General features: G+C 40.0%; 1 protein-coding gene across 12 annotated transcripts; it reads left to right on the top strand.

Annotated features, from left to right (window-relative positions):
- The first annotated feature begins 1,976 nt into the window (after positions 1-1,976).
- Positions 1,977-21,682, top strand: LOC135302569 (inverted formin-2-like). 12 transcript variants are annotated; one of them, XM_064423157.1, is made up of 15 exons: positions 2,118-2,132; positions 3,346-3,469; positions 4,785-4,915; positions 5,211-5,718; positions 7,095-7,237; positions 7,700-7,761; positions 9,135-9,237; positions 9,908-9,993; positions 11,031-11,131; positions 12,792-12,862; positions 12,963-13,070; positions 13,666-13,736; positions 15,414-15,564; positions 16,245-16,409; positions 20,160-21,682. In XM_064423157.1, the coding sequence occupies exons 4-15, from the start codon at positions 5,220-5,222 to the stop codon at positions 20,277-20,279; spliced, it is 1,680 nt and encodes a 559-aa protein (XP_064279227.1). In that variant the 5' UTR covers positions 2,118-2,132; positions 3,346-3,469; positions 4,785-4,915; positions 5,211-5,219; the 3' UTR covers positions 20,280-21,682. The 12 variants fall into 12 exon arrangements, 11 of the variants coding, with proteins under 11 accessions (XP_064279232.1, XP_064279231.1, XP_064279230.1 ...); XR_010364161.1 differs by lacking the exon at positions 3,346-3,469 and having other exon boundaries at positions 1,977-2,132; positions 15,414-15,559; XM_064423162.1 differs by lacking the exon at positions 3,346-3,469 and having other exon boundaries at positions 1,977-2,132; positions 15,435-15,555.
- The last annotated feature ends 700 nt before the right edge of the window (positions 21,683-22,382 follow it).

Genomic DNA, 22,382 nt, shown 5'->3' with positions numbered 1-22,382 from the left:
TGTGTTTGTCTGGCACTTATGTGGCTTCATACAGCATAATCTAGTCATGAATTAGTGATAATTAATGACCAAATCCATCAGTCAGAATAGATGAAGAAAGAGGAGAAGCAGAATCAGCACAGGCAAAAAGGGTAACAGGTCTATGAAATCTGGTCCTGTAATCCCCACAATAGCACACAATTCCCAGGACTCATCCTTTGAGACCAAGAGGTTTTTCTATACACTTTGCCATATTTTGCACCTCCATTTGTTCAGATTTTCACAGCTCACTTAGACAAAACCAGAGCATTGATGATGGTCCTCTGAAAGGGAGTTTGGACAAAACCATTTCCAGGGTCTTTCCCAATCAATGTTTTTATGATTCTCTGTTCAGCAAAAAGCAGATACAAGAGGAGTAGAAAAGGCAGGAGTAATAAGAGTCCAGAAACCCTTTCAGGTGTGTGTGTTAATTCTCTTTGGTGAACCAGTGTTATACGCAGAAGAATATGCCCCAGGGGTAGTGACTGCATTCAGCATACCAACAGTCTACAAACCATCCTGAGTCACAGACAAAGGGTTTGTTTTTCTGAAATACCTCCTGAATTGGAGAGACCCCAGCAACGACAGCACAAGAAGGAGGTTTTCTCCCTCCAAATATTTTTAACTGCTCTACTTTTCTAGAGGTCTAGAGGACAGAGAAGAGACCCTGATCTCCATAAGGCATGTTCTGTGACACACACAGCTGCTGCAGAGGTCTGGGTGCAAAGCATAGCACAAATGTGTGTAGATCAAATGAGAGCCAGCACAGCAATCTCTTCAAACCATGACCTGTCTCAAAACTAGCAAATATCCAAATATTAAAGCTATTATGTCCTGTCTTTAATCCCTTTAGCTATACAAGGCCCAGTTGAAGTAACTGTTAACATTTCTTTCAATTTGGAAGACTTCATCCCTATTCTCTACGAATTCCTCTGCTGATCCTACAACACATCTTCTCCCAGCCTTCTGCTCCTCAGTGTCTGTCTCCATACTCTACAGACCCCTTTCCATGGTTCCTTGGACTCATCACTGCTGCAGGGCACAGAGACCAGCAAAGTGGTCTTAGCAGCAGTGCCTCCAAACATCTGCCACCCACAGCTGCTGTGCTGGCCCAGGCTCCTTCTGCAGCACATCCCAAGATTCCTGCCTTACCACCAGCTGCCAAAAAGTGGAGCCAGCTCCCTTAGAGGACATTTTCATTAACTCCATCCCTAGGGCAGAGTCCACAGGCTTTAAGCACACATACTTCACAGCCACATTCCTGCCAGCAGCTGGGGCAGTTCCAGAGTGAAAAGTGAAAGCTTTCACTTTGCTTCCAACTTTTTCCAACTGCTTCCAGTTTCCAACAGCTTCCAAGAGGAAATGGAGGCACAGGATTAGCTGGATCCTAATGAGAGGTGCACTGCAAAGACTAAAGAGGGTTTTGACAGACAGAGCCCTGAAATGAAATGCCAGCAACTCTGGCTATTGAGATTACTCATTTTCTGCCACTGGCTTCCTAAGAGGCTGTGGGCAAGCACAAAACCTGTGCCTCAGTTTCCCCATCTCTAAAATGGGGGTAATGGCTTCATTTGAAACACTTCGTCAAACACTGAAGAAAAATGCCACAAGAGAAATATTGTTAGCAATAAGAAAAAGAAAATTCCCTTTTTCTCTTTACTGTTTGCAGCCATACTAGAATCAAAACAACAGGAAGAGGGGAAGTTGCAAGGAATTACTATTCCCCAAAGGCCTCTCTGACCCTAGGTTGCAGAAAAAACTTGAACCCCTAGGAATTTATCTGAAAGGAAAAGAGTGAATCTTACAGTGAGAAGATTCCTTGTGCAAGAAAGGATTAAGATTTCTATTTTCTCCTACTTCTTATTTTCATCCTTGTAAGAATCATAATCATCATGAATAAATTACACAAGTTACAAAGTCAACAGTGAGCAATATTACACCAGGAGCATCTTAATGCAAGTCAGTGCCTGAATCCAAAGCAGAGCAAGTGGAGCCCATTGGGAGCTAATGAACAACAGCTTTGTTCTGGTTAGGAAGCAGCTGTCTGCATAAACAAGTGACTAACCCTGTCCCCAGTTGGGTTGTTCCTCCTGCTGCTCAACTCCAGCCATTTGGTAAGAAATACATCTTCATGTCCTCAAAACTATCTTTTACTGCAGGTCTTGACTCTGTGCTTACACTTTTGGTGGTTACCTTGAATGTGTGTGGGTACCATTTTTAAACAACTTCCCCCTCAAAAGAAATCTTTTAGGTATTTATAGCACACAAGGGGAAATATCAGGTCTTCTGAAACATTCATTTAACCCCGTATTTATAGTATAATAGTGACCAATTCAGGAAATTCCCATTACAAAGAAAATCAAGTTTTACAAAACAAGGTAGCCCCACATCAGCCCTATAGCAACACAAGCAGTGAAAAATTTGGAGTGTTTACATTATCCAAATTGCAGAGGTAAGATTTTTTTTTTTAATCTGACTTAAAATTCTAAACTCTATGTTGTCAAAATACAGCTTCTCTTTCAAGGCTAATGAGATGTGTGCCTATTTTTAGCATGTCAGTAGTCAGATAAAAAAGTGGAAATGAAAGTCTGTATTGTCATGGCCCTCAAGCATCATCAGCTTTCCCCATAAAACAAAAGGTGGAGTAGTAGAGCACTGAAAACAGCTCCACAGTTAATTGCAAGTTAACTGATTCCACAGGATCATCAGAACTGGGCTGATGTATTGAGTCAATCTCTGTCCCCTGCCCTGCCTCAGTGCTGCCAGTGCAAGTGCTTGTCTGGCTGCACTGAGATTTGTGTTTATTTATGTCTGTATTCACCAGGGACAGGAGGCTGCACTTTCTAAGGGGAAATTTCACACAGAGATTTCTTTTTAATATATACCCACAAGCTCATTTGAACATTTTCAGCGATGTAAGTTACAGCTGCCTTGAAGTTAAACCAAGGCTTTAATCTCTTAAAAGCATGGGGTTTTTTACTTAGTCTCTAAAGTATAATCTTTGGAGATACATTATTATAAGCCTATTTATCATTCAAAGCATATTAGCTGTTTCTTGTATAGTACTACTTGTTAGTAGGATTTTTAAAAATAAGACTTTTCTTTACACAAACCCTGTAGCAATTTAGATGAGCACTCTGATTAAAAGAAAGAGCTTCCTAATTAATAGTCTTGCTGATTCTCCCTATAGCTTAATTAAAATAAACAAGCAGCAGAATTTTAACATGAGCATTTCTAATAAGATTTTATTTAATCAGCTCATTTTACCCCTAATACTTCTAGCAAAAAGTGGCTTATTTCTCATTAGGCTTTCTCATTTCTCATTAGGTTTTTTCATAGGGCTAAATCCTTCACTTGTCCTGTTAGGGTAATTACAGGCATATGTACAAGTTTACCTCGAAGATTGTGAAGTCCTAAAGGGGATACATTGAGTTGTTTATTTAAATTAAATGTAAGCCTGCTTTACCTTTGGGGAAACTGCTTATTTGTGCAAAAAGAAATATGGAAACCAACAACAAATTAATTCAAGTAAACTGGAAATGTGGTTAATATTAATTTTCTATTATAGGCCTTTGACATAGTTATTTTAACTGGTACCATTTAGTATGTAAATCAAATATTATTTACTGGCTGATTTAACATTTAATGTTTCTAATGTAGGCTATTTTTACTAAATTAAGACTGACAAAATATATCAAAATTTTATTGCTCTCTTTTGCCTTAGATGCATTGGCTCACAATTTTACAGGGGCTGTAGGAGCTGGAGACTGTCATCACTATGAGCTGCTAGGTTTCAAAGATAAACTGTTCCAAATTATAGGAGAAGCTTTACAGGTATACTATGGACTAGAGATGCATCAATGGCAGGTTTTGATGCAGCTCCCTTAATGAGTTTTCTCTGTGTTAGTAACTGCCCCAAATTGCTGTGTCAGGAGGAAAATGGTTCATAGGTGTTATGATCCATATAATATATCACCATTCATAGGTATTAACCTAGCTCTTTGAGAATAAAATGTGGTGAATGTGCCAAAAATATCTCTCATGCTGCACTGGAAATGAAAGTCCCCACCTAGTTAAGACTGCTGATGCTATTAATGTGTGTTTTGCTCAAGAATGGGATGACAGGGGGCTTTGTTTCTGCCTACATACAATCCCTAAAAATGCTGCACCTACTGTGTCATTTCTGCAGCACTGATAGCTTGCTCACTGCTCCCCTTTTAACATGTTCTGCTCCTGCCATTTGTGATGATCATTGCTGTAGAGGTTATAAACAGAGAACTCACACAGCAGCTCCAGCTACTGAGATTAAGTGTCCCAGGACCCTGCTCATCCACAAGAAATGAAATTGTTTGCAAAGGTTTGCTCAGTCAAGCAAACAAAGCAAAGTCCTGAGCCAGCAAATGCTCCACTAACTTTGGTAGGACTGTCTCCACGTTTAAAACTGGGCATACAGACAAGATATGTATGTATGGGACTTCTGCAGTCTTTTGCAGGAAGCTCTGAGAGAAACTGTATATCTCAAGACAAATACAAAGATTTTCCCTAGAATAAAATTTGGTTTAAGGGCAAAATAGGAAAGATAATCTTATTCACTGAAATGCTTATAAGTAATTTCCATGTGTAGTTACAAGTACCTAAGCAGCTCATCCTGAATCCTCCTCCTCAGCTGTATCTTGTTTACTTCATTAGGCTATTTTGAGAGTTTCTCTTTAAATCCCCTGCACCCTTCTGCACTTAAGGTAAATTGTGGCAACCTGGTTTTTCAGGGCTGACTGTGTCCCTGCTGTTTGAGATGTCCCCTCTATAGAGCAACTGCAGTAAATTCTCCAGGAGGCATCTCTTCACCCCTTCATTCATCCCTCCCAGACAGCTGTCAACAGGGGAAAAAAACAACCAGGTAAGAGTTTATTATGCTGTTAGCATTTGCTCTGTCTGTTTTTATGTATTATAACAAGAATGTAGAAGGATCAAGAGAAGTCAAACATGAGCCTTATGGCCAGAAGGACTGCCTTGCTCCCCACTCGCCAAGGTGAAACTGCTATGAAGTGTCACTTGTAAAGCAGTTAGAAATATTCCTGTTGCTTACCTTGATGTGAAGGCCACTGTTATTTCTGGGTCTCTGTAGGAATTAGAAGTAGAGAGCAGTTGTGAGGAACTTTGCTAATCTGTGCATCCACCTTGTTGTCTTGTAGAGCAGGAAAATGGGACCAGGGCAAGCCATGGAGAGCCTGCTATCAAGCATGCACTGCTCAAATCACCACAAAACAGTGCTTAGAAGATCTGTTCCAAAGCTGAACAAATGCACTCAAGTTAATATGGACTTGGAAGAGGAGAACCCCAGGGAAGACCTGAGCCTTTCTCCAACCACTGGCCTCTCTAGGAAGTCAGAGCATTGTCCAGGGAGCACATCACCTTCCCAGAAAGATGTTTCCTCTTCCTCCCAAGAACAGTCTGTCATGCCAGCTCTGCTACCCCAGCTGCCCCCACCTCCTCCCCTACTTCCTGGGTGCAAGGTGCCTCTTCCCCCTCTTTCCCTGCCTGGCATAAATTCCCCATCACTCCCATCTCCTCAGCCATGCAGCAATCCTGGGTGCAGTCATCCTTCCTGTGGATGTGGGGAGCAGCCCCACGACAGGAAGACACCAACACTGAGGATGAAGCTGCTCCACTGGCAGAAGCTCCCCTCTGATGTGGTGAGACGTACGTGCTTGTTTGTGACACTGGGCTGATGGGTTTGTGCACTGTGCAGCCAAAGGAAAGCACTGATGTCAGGGGAATAAACCTTCACTCATAAGTCAGGTCACACATGTGGTCCCATTGCTTGCTCTCAACCATAATCACAAAATGAATATGGAAAGGCAGTCCTCTGCCAATTAGTGGAGGAAATAGTAGTTTGGGGGGAGCTCTGGGCTGAGGCTCTGTGGCTGCTAAAGTTACCTTCTCTTAACCTCTCAATCTCTGTTATTTGTTAAAGGGATGTTGTGAGTCTGCACAGATAAAGGTTTGCAAAATGCTCTGAGTGTGATGGTCATGTTCTGTGGTTCTTCTCAATGAATTTCTGGTGCATCATTAGTGAGTAAACTCTCAGCTGATGGTTTTACTTTGCTTTTTATGTTCTTGTGCAGCCAAAAGGTGCATCAGCCAAGATCTGAGGCTGAAAACTCTTGTCAGTAGGGCTGGGGAATGTGTACCCTCAGGGTAGCCCCAATTTCATTTCATACTGACCACAGGCATATGATTTGTGTGGTGATTCACACACACACACACACACAAACTAACCCTCAGAGTCTGTGGTTAGCACGTGCCAAAAGGCTTGAAGGTCTTGTTCAACTTCCAGCAAAGAGGCTGGAAACACATCTCCAGTTTTGCTGCAGTTTTTAATGTTCAGTTCACACGACACAGATCTCAGTTGTTCTTCCTTGCTTATCTCCAGGACAAGGGGTCATAAGGGGCAAGAACTTGCTGCTATGATAAAATATATAAACACAGGTGTAAAAAAAAACTGAGCCATGGACCACTTTCTTGTGCAGAGACACAAACTGAGATTCATCCCCAATGCATTCAGTGTCAGTGTTGCAATCTCTCCTAAAGCAAAAGGAGGTGAGATCCTGTCTTAAAGGTTCCCGTGGTGCACAAGATCATGTTTGGAAGTTCTGTCTGTTTTTTGGATAGGTCCCAAAGATTCTGGTAATAATGTTGGGCTTGGGAGTCTTTATTTCTTGCAAAAAGAGATGTTTACCTAATTGGATGCAACATCCCCTGTTTTGGTACCACAATCCTCCAATGTGTAGCTGGTCAGCAATAGCAAAAACAATTTGGAGCAGCCCATTAAGTTCATCTGCTGCCTTCAGCTCAGTGAATTGAATGTGGCAATAATCTTCCAGGTTTAATTAGGCTTCAAACCTTTGGGATGCTCTCTGTGGGAGCTGTCACTCTTAAATAATGCACATTTGTCCAGGGCTAATGAACATCATATTTCATTCATCCTCAGAAGTGTTTTCCCTTTTACAAATCACATTGCCTTGAAAGTGCTCCTCAACCTCTCTGGTCCATCTTGAGCTTTAATTCTCTTGCAGAAAGCCACTCCATATGGGCTGTGATGCCAAGCAGCAGCAAGGAGCTTGTGGAACCTGACTATGCAAGCTTGGAGCTTCTTTTCTCTGTCCCATCAAGAATCCCTACAGAGAAACCGGGACCAAAAATAAAGAAAACAAATGAGGTATTTGGACTGCCCACTTCTTGTAGAAAATAGCAAAGTTCTTGGAAGTGAAAAGCTTATTAATTCTTTATTGATGTCAATCATTTATAACAAGAAAGTTTGAAATATTTTGAGCCTCACTACCTGAGGCTGCCTTAAAAAAAACACAGGGGAGGTTTATGAAACAAGTTGAAGTAACTCTGCTGGGGGATAGGTCTTCATCTGAGGCAGGGAGGACATGGGAATTTCAATATTAATTATAATCAGGAATAAGCAAATCAATTTCCTTCTCTCTGCCTTTGTCTCTTTCTAAAACATATCTAATAGCTGTATTGTTGTCATTGGGATTTGATCTATGAAGGTTATTGATTATATTATTGGTAAAAAAGAATGAATCTCAACCAATAAACAAACAAAACCTCTAGAAAATCTGCTAAATTCAAGCTAAATGTATTTCTAGCTGACTGATTTTTTTTCTTACAGATCACGTTCATAGGTCCAAAGAAAAGCCTCCTTCTGAGTATATTTCTGAAGCAATTTAAGTGGTAAGATTTGGACAATAACTGAATTACTGATTTTATGTGTCTATGTGTTTATTCAGATATTAAATGAAATTAATTTAGCAGAAATACTTTGCAAGTACTCGCTTTCTTTAACAAGAAGTCAACTTTTCCCCTTTTTTATTAAATCATGATAGGTGACAGTCTCTTTTCAGGCAATTAATAGCATTTTTTCAAGCTGGTATTAAATCTAGAATGGACTACAGATTCCTAAAGAGACAATGTTCATAAATAACAGTAGAGTTATGTAAGAACACGTTTTTCTTTGGTATTATTGTCATAAATATAAAATTCTAGCAGGAACTGTTAGTGAAGATTGTTGAATGGAAGTTTCAACTCACTTCATTGCTTTTAAAGAGGAATTTCCAGGGGTTCGGATCCAAAATCATACATAGTTTTTATGTGCAGTTTTTCTATAAATAGGAAACAGTTTGAATAATTAAACAAATGGAAATTTACCAAGTCACAGCCCTCATGGGGGGGTGGGGGAGGAAAGGAATTTGTACTAGTTTTTTGGGAAAATATCTTTACTCTGAGGTTCCCTGAAACTGTGGCAGGATGATGACGGATGTTCCGCTCTCCCTCTGCCCTTTGTGTCATGGCCCATGTTAAAAGAGTTTCAAGAGGAAACTCAGCCAAGAAATCCCTTTTCACTAAGAATAAATCAGAACGAGTCAGAGGGATGTTTTTAGTTATTATTCTTCTTTTTCCATTATAAACTGCTTCTCCGTGGGGGAGAATGGTGCATAGCCTAATGCAGATGCTATTTCCTCTTCCTGTCTGATTCCCTGGGCAGTGGTTGAGCTCTGCTGGGAGCAGCTGGGATCAAAGAGCTGAGTCCCACTGCACTTGTGAGGGCTGAGGCTGCTCTGGAGCCTCTGTTAGCCCTGGTGGCCGAGGGAGCCCAGCTCTCCAGAGCCCAAACCACAGCAATCTGGAAGCATTTCAAACACATGTTGCTTGCCAAAGTTTCAGGCAAGGATTTGAGCTAAAACCTTCTGTGAGCCATTGGTTTTATCCTTGTCTTTGCTGCAGATTGTGGGGGAATTCAAATGTAAATACTTTCTCAGTGACACTGGACGCCTACAGTAAAAGCAGAGCTTTGGGGTTTGCTATGTAAATATGAACAAAGGTCAAAAATCACACCTAAATTATAAGGAATATTGCTTTAGGTTTAAAAGAAAAAACCTTTGGAATTTCATATCTCCACTGTAAGTTTGAGGACTATGATCCAAACTGTAATGGGAGACAAGCACAGTATGAGTTACTTCAGTTGCTCCTGGAGTGCCAGCAGAGAGATTGAGGTCTTTTTTGCCATGTTACTCCCCCAGTGCTCCACATCATTTCTTTCCTTGCAGCTCCAATGAAGAGATTGCTGCCATGATTCAGAAAGGGGATAGAACCAAGCTGGATGCTGAGGTGCTGAGACAGCTACTTAAACTGCTGCCTGAAGACCAGGAGGTATCTATTAACGTGTCATTCTGGTGCAGTTCAGTGTATTGTGTGTTCAGCCTGAAACACTTGCACTGCTAAAGCAAGAAGCTATGACTGGATCCCACATCCTTCTGCTGCATCTAGGTCAATGAAATTCCAAGGCAGGGTGGTGGGAAGTCCATCCCAGCAACAGTTTGGCCTCTTCACACAAAGGTTGAGCAAGAACATGTTGGGAAACTCTGCACAGGTGTAGAAAAAGTGCTACTCTCTATCCTGTTATTTTAATTAAGTGGATGAAGCACAGTAGGATTTGTAGACCTAGGTGAATAGACAGCCTTTCAGAACAAGTTTTAAAAAGGAGTAAGGGAAGGGACCCATCTTTTTAAAGGGTTTCTGGATGCCTGTGCATTATAGCTTCCAGAATCTCTGCCTACAGGTCAGGAATTCATCCTAGGAGATGCTGTACAAAGGCAAAGGACCTTCCCATCAAAATAAAACCTACATGTTTGCCCTTGCAAACCAGTTCATATGTAGAATTTATTGTTCATCTACTTTATTCCCATTGCCTATGCACACGCAAATTCAGAAAAGCAAGTTTCATGCCTGTAAGTAGAAAATGGCACCAGAAATGTTTGCGTGCTTTTTTTCCCTGTTAAATTAAAATGTGTGATTATTTTGGTCTTTTATTCCCTGCTAGATAAATAGCCTAAAATCTTGCAAAAAAGAAAAATCACAGTTGGCAAATGCAGATCAGTTTTATCTCCATCTTTTGGAAGTTCCCAGGTAAGCAAGATCTTCCTTGTCTCTTTCCATGAGTGTGGTTCTTACAAGACTTGTCCATAAAAATTAAGGCCCCTGTTTCTTGTGCTAGAGGGTGTTCCTGACATCCAGTCTTCAGGATAAATCATCTGACTGCTATTTGTAGTCCCTGTATAAGAATTATTTTTTTCCTTCCCAAAGGCCAGAGAGACTTTCAGACACCTTTGGCAAACTACAGTTAAAATAACCTTGGAATGAAAAAACCCTTGACTGTTGAACAGCTATTCCTGTGTGGCGTGAAGCTGCAGACTGAATCCTGTCACCAGGCTGCTGATTCACTCCACCCCTGGGCTACAGATCCCAGTTCACCCACTGGAGAGCCCACAAATCCCAGAGTGAATCACAGCAGTGCCTGTGCTTTCACCACCTCCCCAGTTTTTACCAAGTCAAATGAGGTGCACACAGAGAACTCTTTCTGCTGCTCACAAAAAGATGGTGATATATTATAATTAATAGCAGTAGCCCTCCATAAATCTGATCAGTTGCCATGCCACAACCAGAGATACTTTTTTGAAAATGTGGTGGCGAAAATATGGCTTTTCATTTTCTCAGACTTCTAGCTAGATTTAAAAGTACTTTAGAAAATGTTTTACTTCCAGAATATTAATCTGTGATGAAGCATAAATGTCATTAAAGGACATCACTGCCAAAATATTTCAAATTTGTTTGTGAAGTTAAAAAGAACTAAAATCCTGGCTGGTGTTGCCCAGGAATTGTAAAAAATTATGGCCTCATTATGCAAGGTAGTCACTGCCAGATGTCAGTCCAGCATTGCTTTCTGAAAGAGGAGATGATAATAGTTTCTAGGACATCTTTGGAAATATCTGTGTTTGATTTATTTATAATCCAGCTCTCATATGAGAGCATTAAGGAGACCGTAAGAATGTTGGTACTGTGCTTTGCCTAAAATGGATGATGCTGAACACAAGTCAATTAATCAGGCCCGTGGGATTTGTTTTTTGTGGTGTTTGTTGGGGTTTTTTCCACTGATCTCTTTTTAGCTACCAGTTGAGGATTGAATGTATGCTGATTTGTGAGGAAACAAAAATTCTGGTGGAGTGTCTGTGGCCAAAAGCACAAGCCGTCAGGACAGCCTGTGAAAGTAAGTACATCAGTGCTGCACCAGTGCCAGGGTTCAGCCACTTTCTTCTACTTGATTTGCATCAGTGGTAGCCTATGCTATAATCTAATCAAAATTAACCTTTTAATTGCTGAATGTGTAGCAAATGTCAAAATTATTCTGCAAATTCCTGCTCCTAGAATACATTCTGAAGAATGCAGTTTGTGCTGTTCTGCTCTGAAGTAGTAGTTCTGAAGAGAAATAAGGAAATTTCCTTCATCAGAGAATCACAAAATAGTTTGGGTTGGAAAGGGCCTTAAAGATGATCCTGTTCCTGCCATGGGCAGGAACACCTTGCACTAGACCAGCTTGCTCAGAGCCCTACCCATCCTGGCCTTGAACACTTCCAGGGTTCACAGAATCATTTAAGTTGGAAAAGATCTCTAAGATCACTGGGTCCAACCTTTGACCCATCAAAATCTTATCAACTTGACCTTAGCACTTAGTGCTAAGTTGTTTCTTGAACACCTTCAGGAAAGGTGACTCTGCCTCCCTGGACAGTTCATTCCACTGCTTAACAACTCTTTCTGTGAATAATTCCTCCTGGTGTCCAACCTGAACCTCGCCTGGTGCAGCTTGAGTTCTCTCATCCTGTCACGGGGAGAAGAGACCAAACTCCCTCTGCAACCTTTCAGGGACTTGTCAACAGCAGTAAGGTCTCTCCTGAGATGGACATGGCAGTGCCAGATCCTGTCTGAGTATAGGTTACATTTTTGTGTGCAGAGGAGATTTTTTTGTCCTTAACAATGAATCAATGCCAGTTTTTCCTGTAGTGTGCACTGATGCAGCTTAGCTTTGTGGTGGAGCAGGACACAGTGACGTACCAGAATCTGATGTGGCTGCCAGAAAAAGGCATCCCAGATGATGTTCACCAATATTTCAGGAGACTCCTCCACCCAAAATTAGCCCTGGTTTTAGTTTTAAATTGTCTCTTTATTGAAGATACTCATGCATTCCAGCTTCAGTTCAATGGTTTCAGAGAGTCACTGATCTCCTGTTAAACATTTAAACTGAAAACTTTTATGTTTACACAAAAAACAGGGCTCTACCTGGATGTCTGATGTCAGTGCTGTGGTTACTCTTTATTGGGGTGCAATCAACAGCTCTTTGTAGTCCCACCCTGACTTCCCTGCTCCCCTCCCATCCCATTGTGAGGGTCAGTGTTTCTGTTCTAATTCTGCCAAAAACTTTACTCTTACCCCAGATTCTCCTGTGAAAATGTGCATCTTTTGATCTTCACTCTCACTAGCAATGATAACAAGGCACAAAGCCCTTTGCTTTTCTTAACTAGAACAATATGTGCTGGGAATGGGGACTATAGACTTTCACAAGTTTATATGCTTTCTTGTGTGTGGTCTTGTATTCTTCTTCATACAGCTGCTGCAGGGTTGACACATCAATACTCCAAACTTAATGGAAAAACTAGTTTTCCATCTACTTGTAAAGAAAAGATCATAATAGAAAGTTATTCATTTGACTTCCATTCAGCTGATTTATTTCTGTACTGGTATTTTTCCAAATCCATAACAATGGTTTGACATAATCTTGGATGAAAATTTTGTTATCATCACCGTCAAACCTAATGAAAATCCTATTTCAGATAATTTAATTTATTGAAAATGTCTCTCTTCTTATTCTTTAGCAATTCTTACCAGTCACCGACTGCCAGTGTTTTGCCAATTGATTCTTAAAGTTGGAAACTTTCTGAATTATGTAAGTAAAGTGATTTCTTTACTTGTTGTATTAAAAAGATAACAGAAAATAATGCAAAACTTGAAAACTGAAGGAAGGAACTTTTTTATGTATCTTCCAGGGGCGTCATACTGGAGATGCTGGAGGTTTTAAAATTAGTGCTTTGCTCAAACTGACAGAAACAAAAGCAAACCAAAACAACATTACTTTGCTTCACCATATTTTGGAGGTACAACAAAACTGAGAAATTAATCTTGTGTGCATTATTCTCAAATATTAGTTTCCCAGAAGCTAAGAGGCTTTTACCTCTGTAATACCCCACTACAGGTACCTGGAGGGTAAGCCTCTGTGCTGGAAATACCATGAAAATTTCTCCACAGCTCTCTGTGCAGATGAGATTACATCAATGCACAGTAATATTGAGGGAGGTAACACTAGGTTTCCTTCCTCAAGTTCACTTGACATGTCTGCTTGCTGTTTTCTTTCTCTTCTTCAACTGCTCCCTTGTGTTGACACATATCTCAAATGCATCTGTCAAATTAAAATTATTTTTGTGATATGAAGACAAAAATCTCAGGTCAGCCTGCACACTGTGGCAGCCCATGGGATGTCAGCCTGAGAACTTAAAATGAGTCTTTTCCTTTCTTTTTAACTCCCTGTGGATGCCCACATGAGAAAAAGAATGAACAAGACTAAATTTATCCCTACGTTTATAAGAACGAAACTGAAGTGTTAAGTTTTCAGTCCTGATGTTGTCCAGCTGAAAAACTTCCATGCTCTTTGACAGCCTGTATTAGATAACCATTTTTTCTCTTCAATTTTAGGAAGTTGAAAAAAAACATAGAGATCTCCTGCAGCTTCCCAGAGACCTTGACTTTGTTTCCCAGGCAGTGGGGTAGGACATTATTGTTTGTTTTTGTCATGTATGAATTGCTAACCTCTTTAAAGCCAGCAAGGAGCTGAGTCATTTTATGATGGTGTAATAAGGTCACAGGATTTCTCTGCGGTAGGAAAGAGTGGTTCCCTTCAGCACCAAACAGTGTTGAAATTTTTATAGTTCAACCTGGTTAAGACTTTTAGCTGGGACTCAGTGTGATTTTCTTTCTGTGGATCCCAGTACTACTTTAGGAGAAAACTTTGTAAATCGTGAATTTCCCTCATTTTCAAGGACCAGAGTCCTCTTCCACATATTTCAATAAAAACATCTCTTCCCTGAGGCTTCTCAGTCAGTTCAAGAAGTGTTTGGACAATATTTTTGGGGCACACAATGTGACTCTTGGGGATGGTCCTGTGCAGGGCCAGGAGTTGGGCTTGAGGATCCTGGTGGGTCCCTTCAAATTCAGCACATTCCGTGATTTTTAGGTGAAAGCCCATCTGAAGGTACAAAGCTTTTGTAAGAAGGAAATGATTGGGGTGGTTTACTGGCAACTGGGGGGGACTTACCAGAGCTGACTATCAGCACGGGTTTTTGATACATGTGGGTAGAAAAGAAAAAACCTGTTTCTGGAGACTTTTGATTTCTCCCATTGTCAGCTCTTTCTCTTTAACTCAAAGGAATCACATGTAGATATGTTCAATTATACCAATCAGAATCCCCATTTGTAGAACTGGGATTAACATTTTTAATCCTGTTATGAATTCAGAGGATTCACAGGAACCTTGTAGTGATTTAGATTTCATTGTAACTCAAATAAGGAGTAATTTTAAATCTGCCAGTGGATTGACATTTATTATCTTGCTGCTAAATAATTTTTTGAAAGTATTTTAATTCTATAATTAAACAGAAAAACGCTGTGGCTTTTGTGAGTTAGCTTTGCAGAAGCTAAACTGAATGCTGTTTTTGGATAGTGTTATAATAGAAATACTTTTCTTGACTGAAACTAGATCTTTCTGGCCAATGATATAAATGTACTCCTTGTATAATGTAATTGCCCTCTACTTTAATCAAACTCTCAAACTTACAAAATTGATTTGCTAATCAACTTGTGGAGAGCTGTGCATGGTGCAAATCCTGCAAGGGGACTCTCCTAATGCTGCTCACATCTGGATGCACCATGAAACACCAAGCCAGGTTTTGCTGATTCAGTAAATTTTGTCTGGCCCAGAGAGAGTTCAGAACTACAGAAGATGTTGGTTTGGCAGTGGCTGTGTTTGGATCTCCACACAAGCTAAAGTAACACAGAGAGGAGATACAGTTTTGGACTATAAATAGACTGGGGAGAAAAGGCAAGGAGGGAGAAGAACCAGCTACATAAGGACAGTGTTGGCACAGGGGAGATGAGCTTGTGTTGCCTATGAATAAAAATAGGCTGGAATTTTTTTGGAGTTTTTTGAATACTCGGACAGTGAGGTTCTTCCACAGTCCATCCAGGGAGGTAGTGAGGGCAAAAGCATAGAGCCTTTCTTAGATGAGGGTTTGTGCACATGAAAAAGCATTTTTAAAGAAAAGAGCTACCTGCAAAAGCAGGGTCTGGGCTGGACAATTAATTCCATGTTCATTTGCAGTGATGATAATGTTTATAAAAACCTTTTAAGTTAATGCAAACAAAAGACTTACCCCTTTAATGTACAGTCCCTTTTGTGGACCTTGCAGAATCCACATTGACGCCATGCAGGCCGAGGCAGGTGCCAATTTGAAGAAACTGTTGGAAATAGAGAAGCGTTTATTTTTGTCGACAGATGATTTAAAAATACAGCATGGAAAATCTGTGCAAGTAGGTAATGTGAGTGTGACATGTTTCCCGTCTTTCTTCCTAAACACTCTCTTCTTAAAGGCAGTGTCATTCAGGTTACAACTGGATATAAAGCCCAATGGAAAAGGGGTCATTATACCCTCCCACTGTGCCCTGATGGAAGGCATATCCCAGATTTTCCTCCTTTCTGTAATGTGGTACTGGGATATGGAAACAGCTGAGGACCAGACAGGTTTTTCTGTGGGAAAAAGAAAGGAAAGCCCTAAAAAAGGAACGTAGGCTGCAACTATAAATGTGTATAGTGCAGCACAGAAGCATGCTTTGTCTCACTGTGCTTTGTGGGGAGAAAAGTGAATAGATTTGCAATATGCTTTTCCCTCCCACCCCCAAAATCATATTTCCTAGCATCCTAGATTTTCATATTCTCAGAACGGGTCACTTAACTAAAGCTGTAAGGCAGAAATCCTGGTGTTGCATGTGCCTTGCTCAGTCATCCCAGGTTGTGCCACATTTCCACGTGGTTGTATGATTAAATGAGGGAAAATGCAGATGATTCAGTTCAGAAATAAGTATCATACATTGTGAACCAATCTCAGTTGTTAGTTTTTTTAAAAACTGACTGCTCTCTATTAAGTGACTGAAGTCTTCTGGGCAACTCAGAATATGCTACTTTTTAATATGTATAAAATGTGTTACAAAATGTGTTTCAGGGCAGCCTCAATGCTTCAAAGGACCTGCAGAAGGAATTTGCCACCATTGAAAAGAAGAAGGAAGAACTTGCAGATTATCTTTGTGAAGACCGAACAAAACTGTCTTTGGAAGATGTATTCAGCACAATGAAAACCTTCAGAGAGATCTTCCTCAAGACCTTACAGGTGGTTTGCCCTTGTGACTGTTTAGAAATAGGTTGAGAACTTTTTTTTTTTAATCAAGCAATAATTTCTATTTCCTTCTACTCTAAACTGGGCTATGTAACCCTGGTTGCAGAAGTAAATGAAAGTAAAAGAAGACTGGAGGAGTGCTTCAGGGCAGATCATAGATTCAGATTAAAACAATGAAATTTCTGAGGAAGTTATAGAAGATGAAAGACAAAAAATATATCCTCTATTGTTCCCACTACCCACTTCTCCAGTAAAGCACTGAACTGAAATTTTCCAAGCAACACAGCTATTCAAGCTCTGAAATTATATGATACTGCCACAGACAGTCTGGAAAATTAACCCTACATACCACAGATGTTTTAGCAATATGCTTGGTCCTTAAAGTTCCTAAAACTCTAGGCACCAAGGGAAAAACTAAGAGAGTCAAGAACATAATGGGTCAGCACCTGTGGAGAGCTATACTTTACTGTGAAGGGTAATTTCAGCAATGGCAGTTCTTTCAGGAAACAATCCCAGTAAAGGTTATGGAGTGTCCTAGTACAGCTGCAGGGGATTCAAACTACATTTCTGGGTGCTTCTTGCTCACAGCCAGGTCAGAGCAACTAGAAAGAAGCTTCTTTTTATATCCCAAAATGTAAACTCCCTTTCATCTCATTTTGAGTTCCATTTCTCAGCAGCACCTCACCTCGAAGGTACCACAGCTATTAGCCATGTTGTCTGCACCTCTCTTCTACTGCAGACCTAGAATTAATCTCCTCTTCCTCTTGCCTTGCTTTCTTACTATCACCACAGCAAAGATACTATTTGTACTTGAAATAGCAACATGCTGAAAACCTGAAGGTTTTAATTTCTAAAGCATCTTTTTATTCTGTGATTTGGATTTTTACACTAGAATCAGCCACAGGCATAATCTCATCCCAGTGCCATTTATTTTAAGCTTTAATGCTAAGGTGTAACTTTTATTTTGAGATGAGTCTTCTGTGTAAAGCAGGTCTCTTTGCACTGCCAAAATTGTTAGTGCTATCTTTCCATTCCCACATCAAATAAGAAGGGGAAATAGTTTCGATAAATAGTGATTCTTCATTTCTCCTAAGCTTATCTACAGAGATTTGGGGTTTGTTACTTTGCTCAAACAAAATTTTTCTCCCTTCCCTGAGGGTTCTTTCTGATCTCTTATCCTTCAGGTAACCAAAAAATTGAGTTACACAAAAGGAATTACTTTAATAAGGCTCTGCCATCTTTCTCTCCATCTACCTGGAGGAAAAAAGCCCAAATCAATAAAGCCTTTCCAAATACCCAAATGATATCCAAAACTGGCAGTGAAAGGAAGCAAGGGAGCTGGTTTGTCACCCAGGGCTGATGACTGTTCCACCAGTTCTCAAAAAATAAAAGAAGCAGATGGCAGGAGGAAGGAGACAGGGAGAAAATAGCTCCTCAGCTCAAAGACAAAAAAAATCAGAAATGGAGTTTTGCTGAGAACTGAGTGGTAAAATTGTGGGGAAAAGAAGCACTGCGTGATTACAGGGGATTGTGGGAAACATCTGATTTCCCTTAGCATTTACAGCTGTTCATAGAAGGGACCTCCCAGCAAAGAGATGGTCTAATCTCAGGAAAAGGAGAAAAAAAATGTTCCACAAAATTTGCTCTAGGAAGTATTCAGTTGTTGACAGCTGTTTTACAGACAGCTCTGCACAGGGGTAGCTCCTCTGTGCCCTCCCCTAGGACAACCATGCTGGAGCAGCTGCTCTTCAGGAGGGTGCATATGGTGATGGAACACGATGTGCTTTAGATAATGTGGGGATAAACAGTTGTCCTGGGGCGTCTTTAAATTCAAAAATCAACCAAGTATCTAACATCCCACAAAGTGCAAATCCAAAGTGACTCCCTCTTTCACTGAATCTCATCCCTGCAGCTGCCTTCACTAACCCAGGAAGGTGGAGAAGGGATTGTGAGTATTCATTTCTCTGCCCTACTACCACTGTACCTTTTTGGACTTTCTTGTGTTGAAGAAACTTTAAGTGTGTTTACATTGAATTGTTATGTTGTTTAGGATTTTTTTTTTACAATTTTTCTGAAGAAAAATTTGGTTCAGGCTTGCTCAATTGATAAATTTATTCCTAATGTGTTTTAGCTTGTTCTCACTACTGTGTGTGCTGTTCAATTAGCAGAACAAGATGTCCCTGAATTCACCTCCTTTATTTCTTATGGCATATTACATAGAGACTTTCTCCTAGGGCCCACAAATCTGCAAGTGTCTCAGCCATAGTATCTCAAAGATGTTATGCTAAGACAGCAGGAATTTATCAGGCAAACACATAGGAAATGTACTTGCCTATACTGATGGAAGGCTTCTAGCCTCTCCATAAGACTTCACCTGTATCCCATTTTTTCAGAAGCACACTCTGTTTGGGGCAAATGGATATTTTTCTTTCTGTCAAGAGTACATGGATTTTTTCCTTTTCAGGGCACCCAGTGACAGTTTCCACAACCTTGAGCTTCTAGTGCTCCTATATTTCAAACGGATTAACTCTGTTGCTGCTCACAAGTTTTCTTGATTTGTTTGAAAGTTCCTTTGGACCAAAGGATCCTAGATTTTTGCTTTCTATAAAGGCTAGTTCTATAAACTTGTGCACATTTTCTTGGACTTGTCCAGCTCATCTTATGGAAATAGTGGCAGATGATCCATAGCAATCAAACAGATTTATCACTATCGTGGGAAATTGTATTTTCTGCTTCAAACTCTCTGCAAAGCAGACCACACATGTCTCATCAAAAATCTTGTCTGCACCAAACCATCAGCATCTTCCTGGATGTTATTAGGTTGTGTGATATGACACAGCAGCCTGTTAAGTACTGATCTACCTGCAATGTGTAGATTAACTACTCACTGGTTGCAATCAAAAGCAGGCAAGCTTCCAGGTGGGATGGCAATGTTCTGATGACAAATGCAGCTCTGGAACAAGAACTGCAGGAGCATTTAAGAAAATGGCTTTTATCATCTTTGTTATACTACGGTTATCTTAGATGTTCAGAACTGCCTTCTCCCACTGTTGTGCTAGTTATCAAAAGCCAGGAATACTCTTCCACTGAACAATCATCTTCTTTTGCTAGCAGTAATCATTCCAATCCTTATTTCCTCCATTAATTTTGCTATTCTGGTACCAGCAGCTCTGTGGAGACCAGAATCCTGCCTATCTACATAAATCCCAACAGGATTTATGCCATTCTGGCAACTGTGTGAGTGGTACCAATAAACATCCAGCCTGGATCTGGCCCTGAACTGTAGTGCAGAAATACTACTGGCAAATTTAATGAGAGCCTGAAGAGAAACTGTGAATTGCTGTTTAACACAGCTGAACAGCTCCTGAAAATTCTGGTAGAAATCCCTGAATACAAACAAGGTTGCTATGGGATAAATCTCTAGAATGCTAATTAAGTTAAACTAATGTTCTCTATTGTGAACAAAGGGACTAATTAAGAAGAATGCATTTCAGTCCGTAGTTGAAAGTTGCAGTTAAAGCTGATGAAATAGTTTGCTGGTAACATCATCACATGGATAAGGCCAAAGGGATTGACCAGGAAGCTCTGTTCTGCTATTTACCCTCAAACCCCAGCAGCTGAGAGTTTTAAGTGCACACAGGGCATGTTCAGAATACCTATTCATTACAAACTGAGAGCTTCTTAACAAGCTTTTCCTTCAGAAACTCTTATTTATTGTTTTATTTTCATTCTGTCTGAATGCAGGAAAATCAAGAAAGGAAGGAGCAAGCTGCAAAATCTGAGAAAAGGAAGAAACCGTTTAAAGGAGAAGATGCAAAGAGGCTAAAAGGAGAGTATGGAAAATGTCATACATTTAGCAATTAATTGTTTTTATTAGCTAATCTTTTGTTAATTATAAGGAATTTATCTGTTAGCTCTGGCAGATTTGATGCAATGAGAGTGACTTAGATGATGTAGTTATCAAGCAGATACATAGTGAGACATCAATTACCAATTTTTAAGTGCAAGAGAATGCTTGGAAGAAATCATAATAGGGATGTTAGAAAAAAAAATCACCAGTCCCAATGAGCAAGTTTCTCCTACTTTGCTCAGAAGCGGAGGATGTCCTGCTATTGTTCAGAGTAGTTCTTGGGAGACTTTTAGGATTATAGAAAGCTGCACACACTTGAACTTCATGCAGCACAGTAGGCAAGTTGTGTCTGGTGTTATTGTTACCACAACATCTGCCACCTTCTGATCAGAGATTTGATTCCTTTAAAGGAGTTATGTCAGATCTTAAAGAAGTGTCTGTGCTGATTGATGCAGAATTCTAAGCACTTGCTATGCTGAGCCTCCTTGGGTGTGAAGCATGTCCAGTGCTAATATTGGCATGTGTATATTTTAAATTTTTATTTTGGCAAAAACTTGGCATCCACTTTTATTGAAGGTTTTTGCCAATAACATTTCGTTACAATTCTTGGTTCTTCAGAGCACCGCTGCAAAGAAGCCATCAGAAACCACTCCATCTGAGTGGAGTTCATGTAAATTTTATGCTAGATGCTCAACTCTTGCAAAACTGTTGTTTTTCTTGTATCTGGTGTCTAAATAGATGGCCTCCTTTGAGATCCTTTTTCACAGATATTCACTTTTAGAAATACATTTTTAAGATACATAAAATCCATTTAAAACTGACCTAAGCAAAGTTTTCAATATTGTCTTGTCAAGTTCTAGCACAAATATGTTTTACATACTTTGCAATTATAACATACTTAATGTAAAGCTGCAGGTTAAAATAAAAAAAAAAAAAAAACTTTTTGCTACAAATACAAAAGAGTAACCTAGTATATGATAAAGTGTATGATAAAATAAAATCAGGAAGCAACATTTATCAGCTGTAAGAATTAAAGGTGTGCTTCAACCCAGTAAAGAAAAGGGGCACCAAACCAGAAGAACCTTCTGTATTTCCAGGAGACAGTTTGGGTGGAACTGTCATTATTTTTGTTCCTTTGTGAGAAGGTGGATTTAATTCTTGGGGAGTATAAACTTGAACATAAAGAGCATTTAGAGTCTGAATTATTTTTCAGCACTGATTTTAGAAACTGTGCATAGCAGTGGTGACAAAGACAATCTGGAAGTTTTAAAACCTATTTTAATCTCAATCAAAGTATGGTGACAAAATAACAGAGGGTATCAGATCTGGCACGGCAGGATACTGAAGCTCATCTTAATATTCTTCATTCTATGTAAAATGGGGTTTTGGGGGTTTTTCTAGTCATATAATCAGCAAGTTAAGGAACTTAATTAACAAGTTAATTTTTTTCTGAAGTAGGGAATGAAAAGACAGTAAACCTGGTGAACCCCTATCAGCCTGTGCTTACAGGATTGTAAAGGCCTGGTTCCACAAAGAATGAAATAACCCTTGAACTTTGCAGGTACCTCCCTTAATGCCAGTGCCACACAGCACACAGGGCAATCCTCTGCAGGGATCTTTAAAGGTCCCAATCCTGCAGTCTCTGAATCTCTGACCTTAAGTCCAGTCACATGCTCTGTCAGTGTGAATATCTGGTTTGTCCAGTTGTCTGAGGATCATTTCTCTGCAGCTGACAGATCTGCCAGGGACAGCACACAGCACCAATGTCCCTTAGGGCCAGCAATAATGTCACTCTCTGGATTTCAAACAGGAGAGTAAAGTCAGAAGCACCCATTGGTGATGTATGTAGAGATTACAAGTGAGGGCTTCAGCTGCTGAGAAAAAACTGAATCAAAAACTGTTATCAAAATTCAAGTGGAGGGTACTATTTAGACAACTGAGCAATGCCTTACTTGATTCCATATATTAAAAACAACTTTTCTGTGAAAAAGATTTAAGATAAGATTTCCAAAGTAATTTGGTGACAAACTCATGCTGATTTCAGGGACTCAGACATTCAATGGCTGGGGGTTTTTTTTAACTCCTCTGGACACGTTTATATACATATGCATGTTTTT

The sequence above is a fragment of the Passer domesticus genome, chromosome 6, assembly GCF_036417665.1.
Source record: "Passer domesticus isolate bPasDom1 chromosome 6, bPasDom1.hap1, whole genome shotgun sequence".
Lineage (NCBI taxonomy): Eukaryota > Metazoa > Chordata > Aves > Passeriformes > Passeridae > Passer > Passer domesticus.
This window is presented reverse-complemented; position numbering and strand designations above follow the sequence as displayed.

Excerpts from the sequence above, each read along its gene's own strand:
- LOC135302569 (XM_064423155.1), top strand. The coding sequence starts at position 5,220 with ATGGGACCAGGGCAAGCCATGGAGAGCCTGCTATCAAGCATGCACTGC. Across the intron at positions 7,238-7,699 it reads AAATAAAGAAAACAAATGAG|ATCACGTTCATAGGTCCAAA; the intron begins GTATTTGGACTG and ends TTTTTCTTACAG. Across the intron at positions 7,762-9,134 it reads TTTCTGAAGCAATTTAAGTG|CTCCAATGAAGAGATTGCTG; the intron begins GTAAGATTTGGA and ends CTTTCCTTGCAG.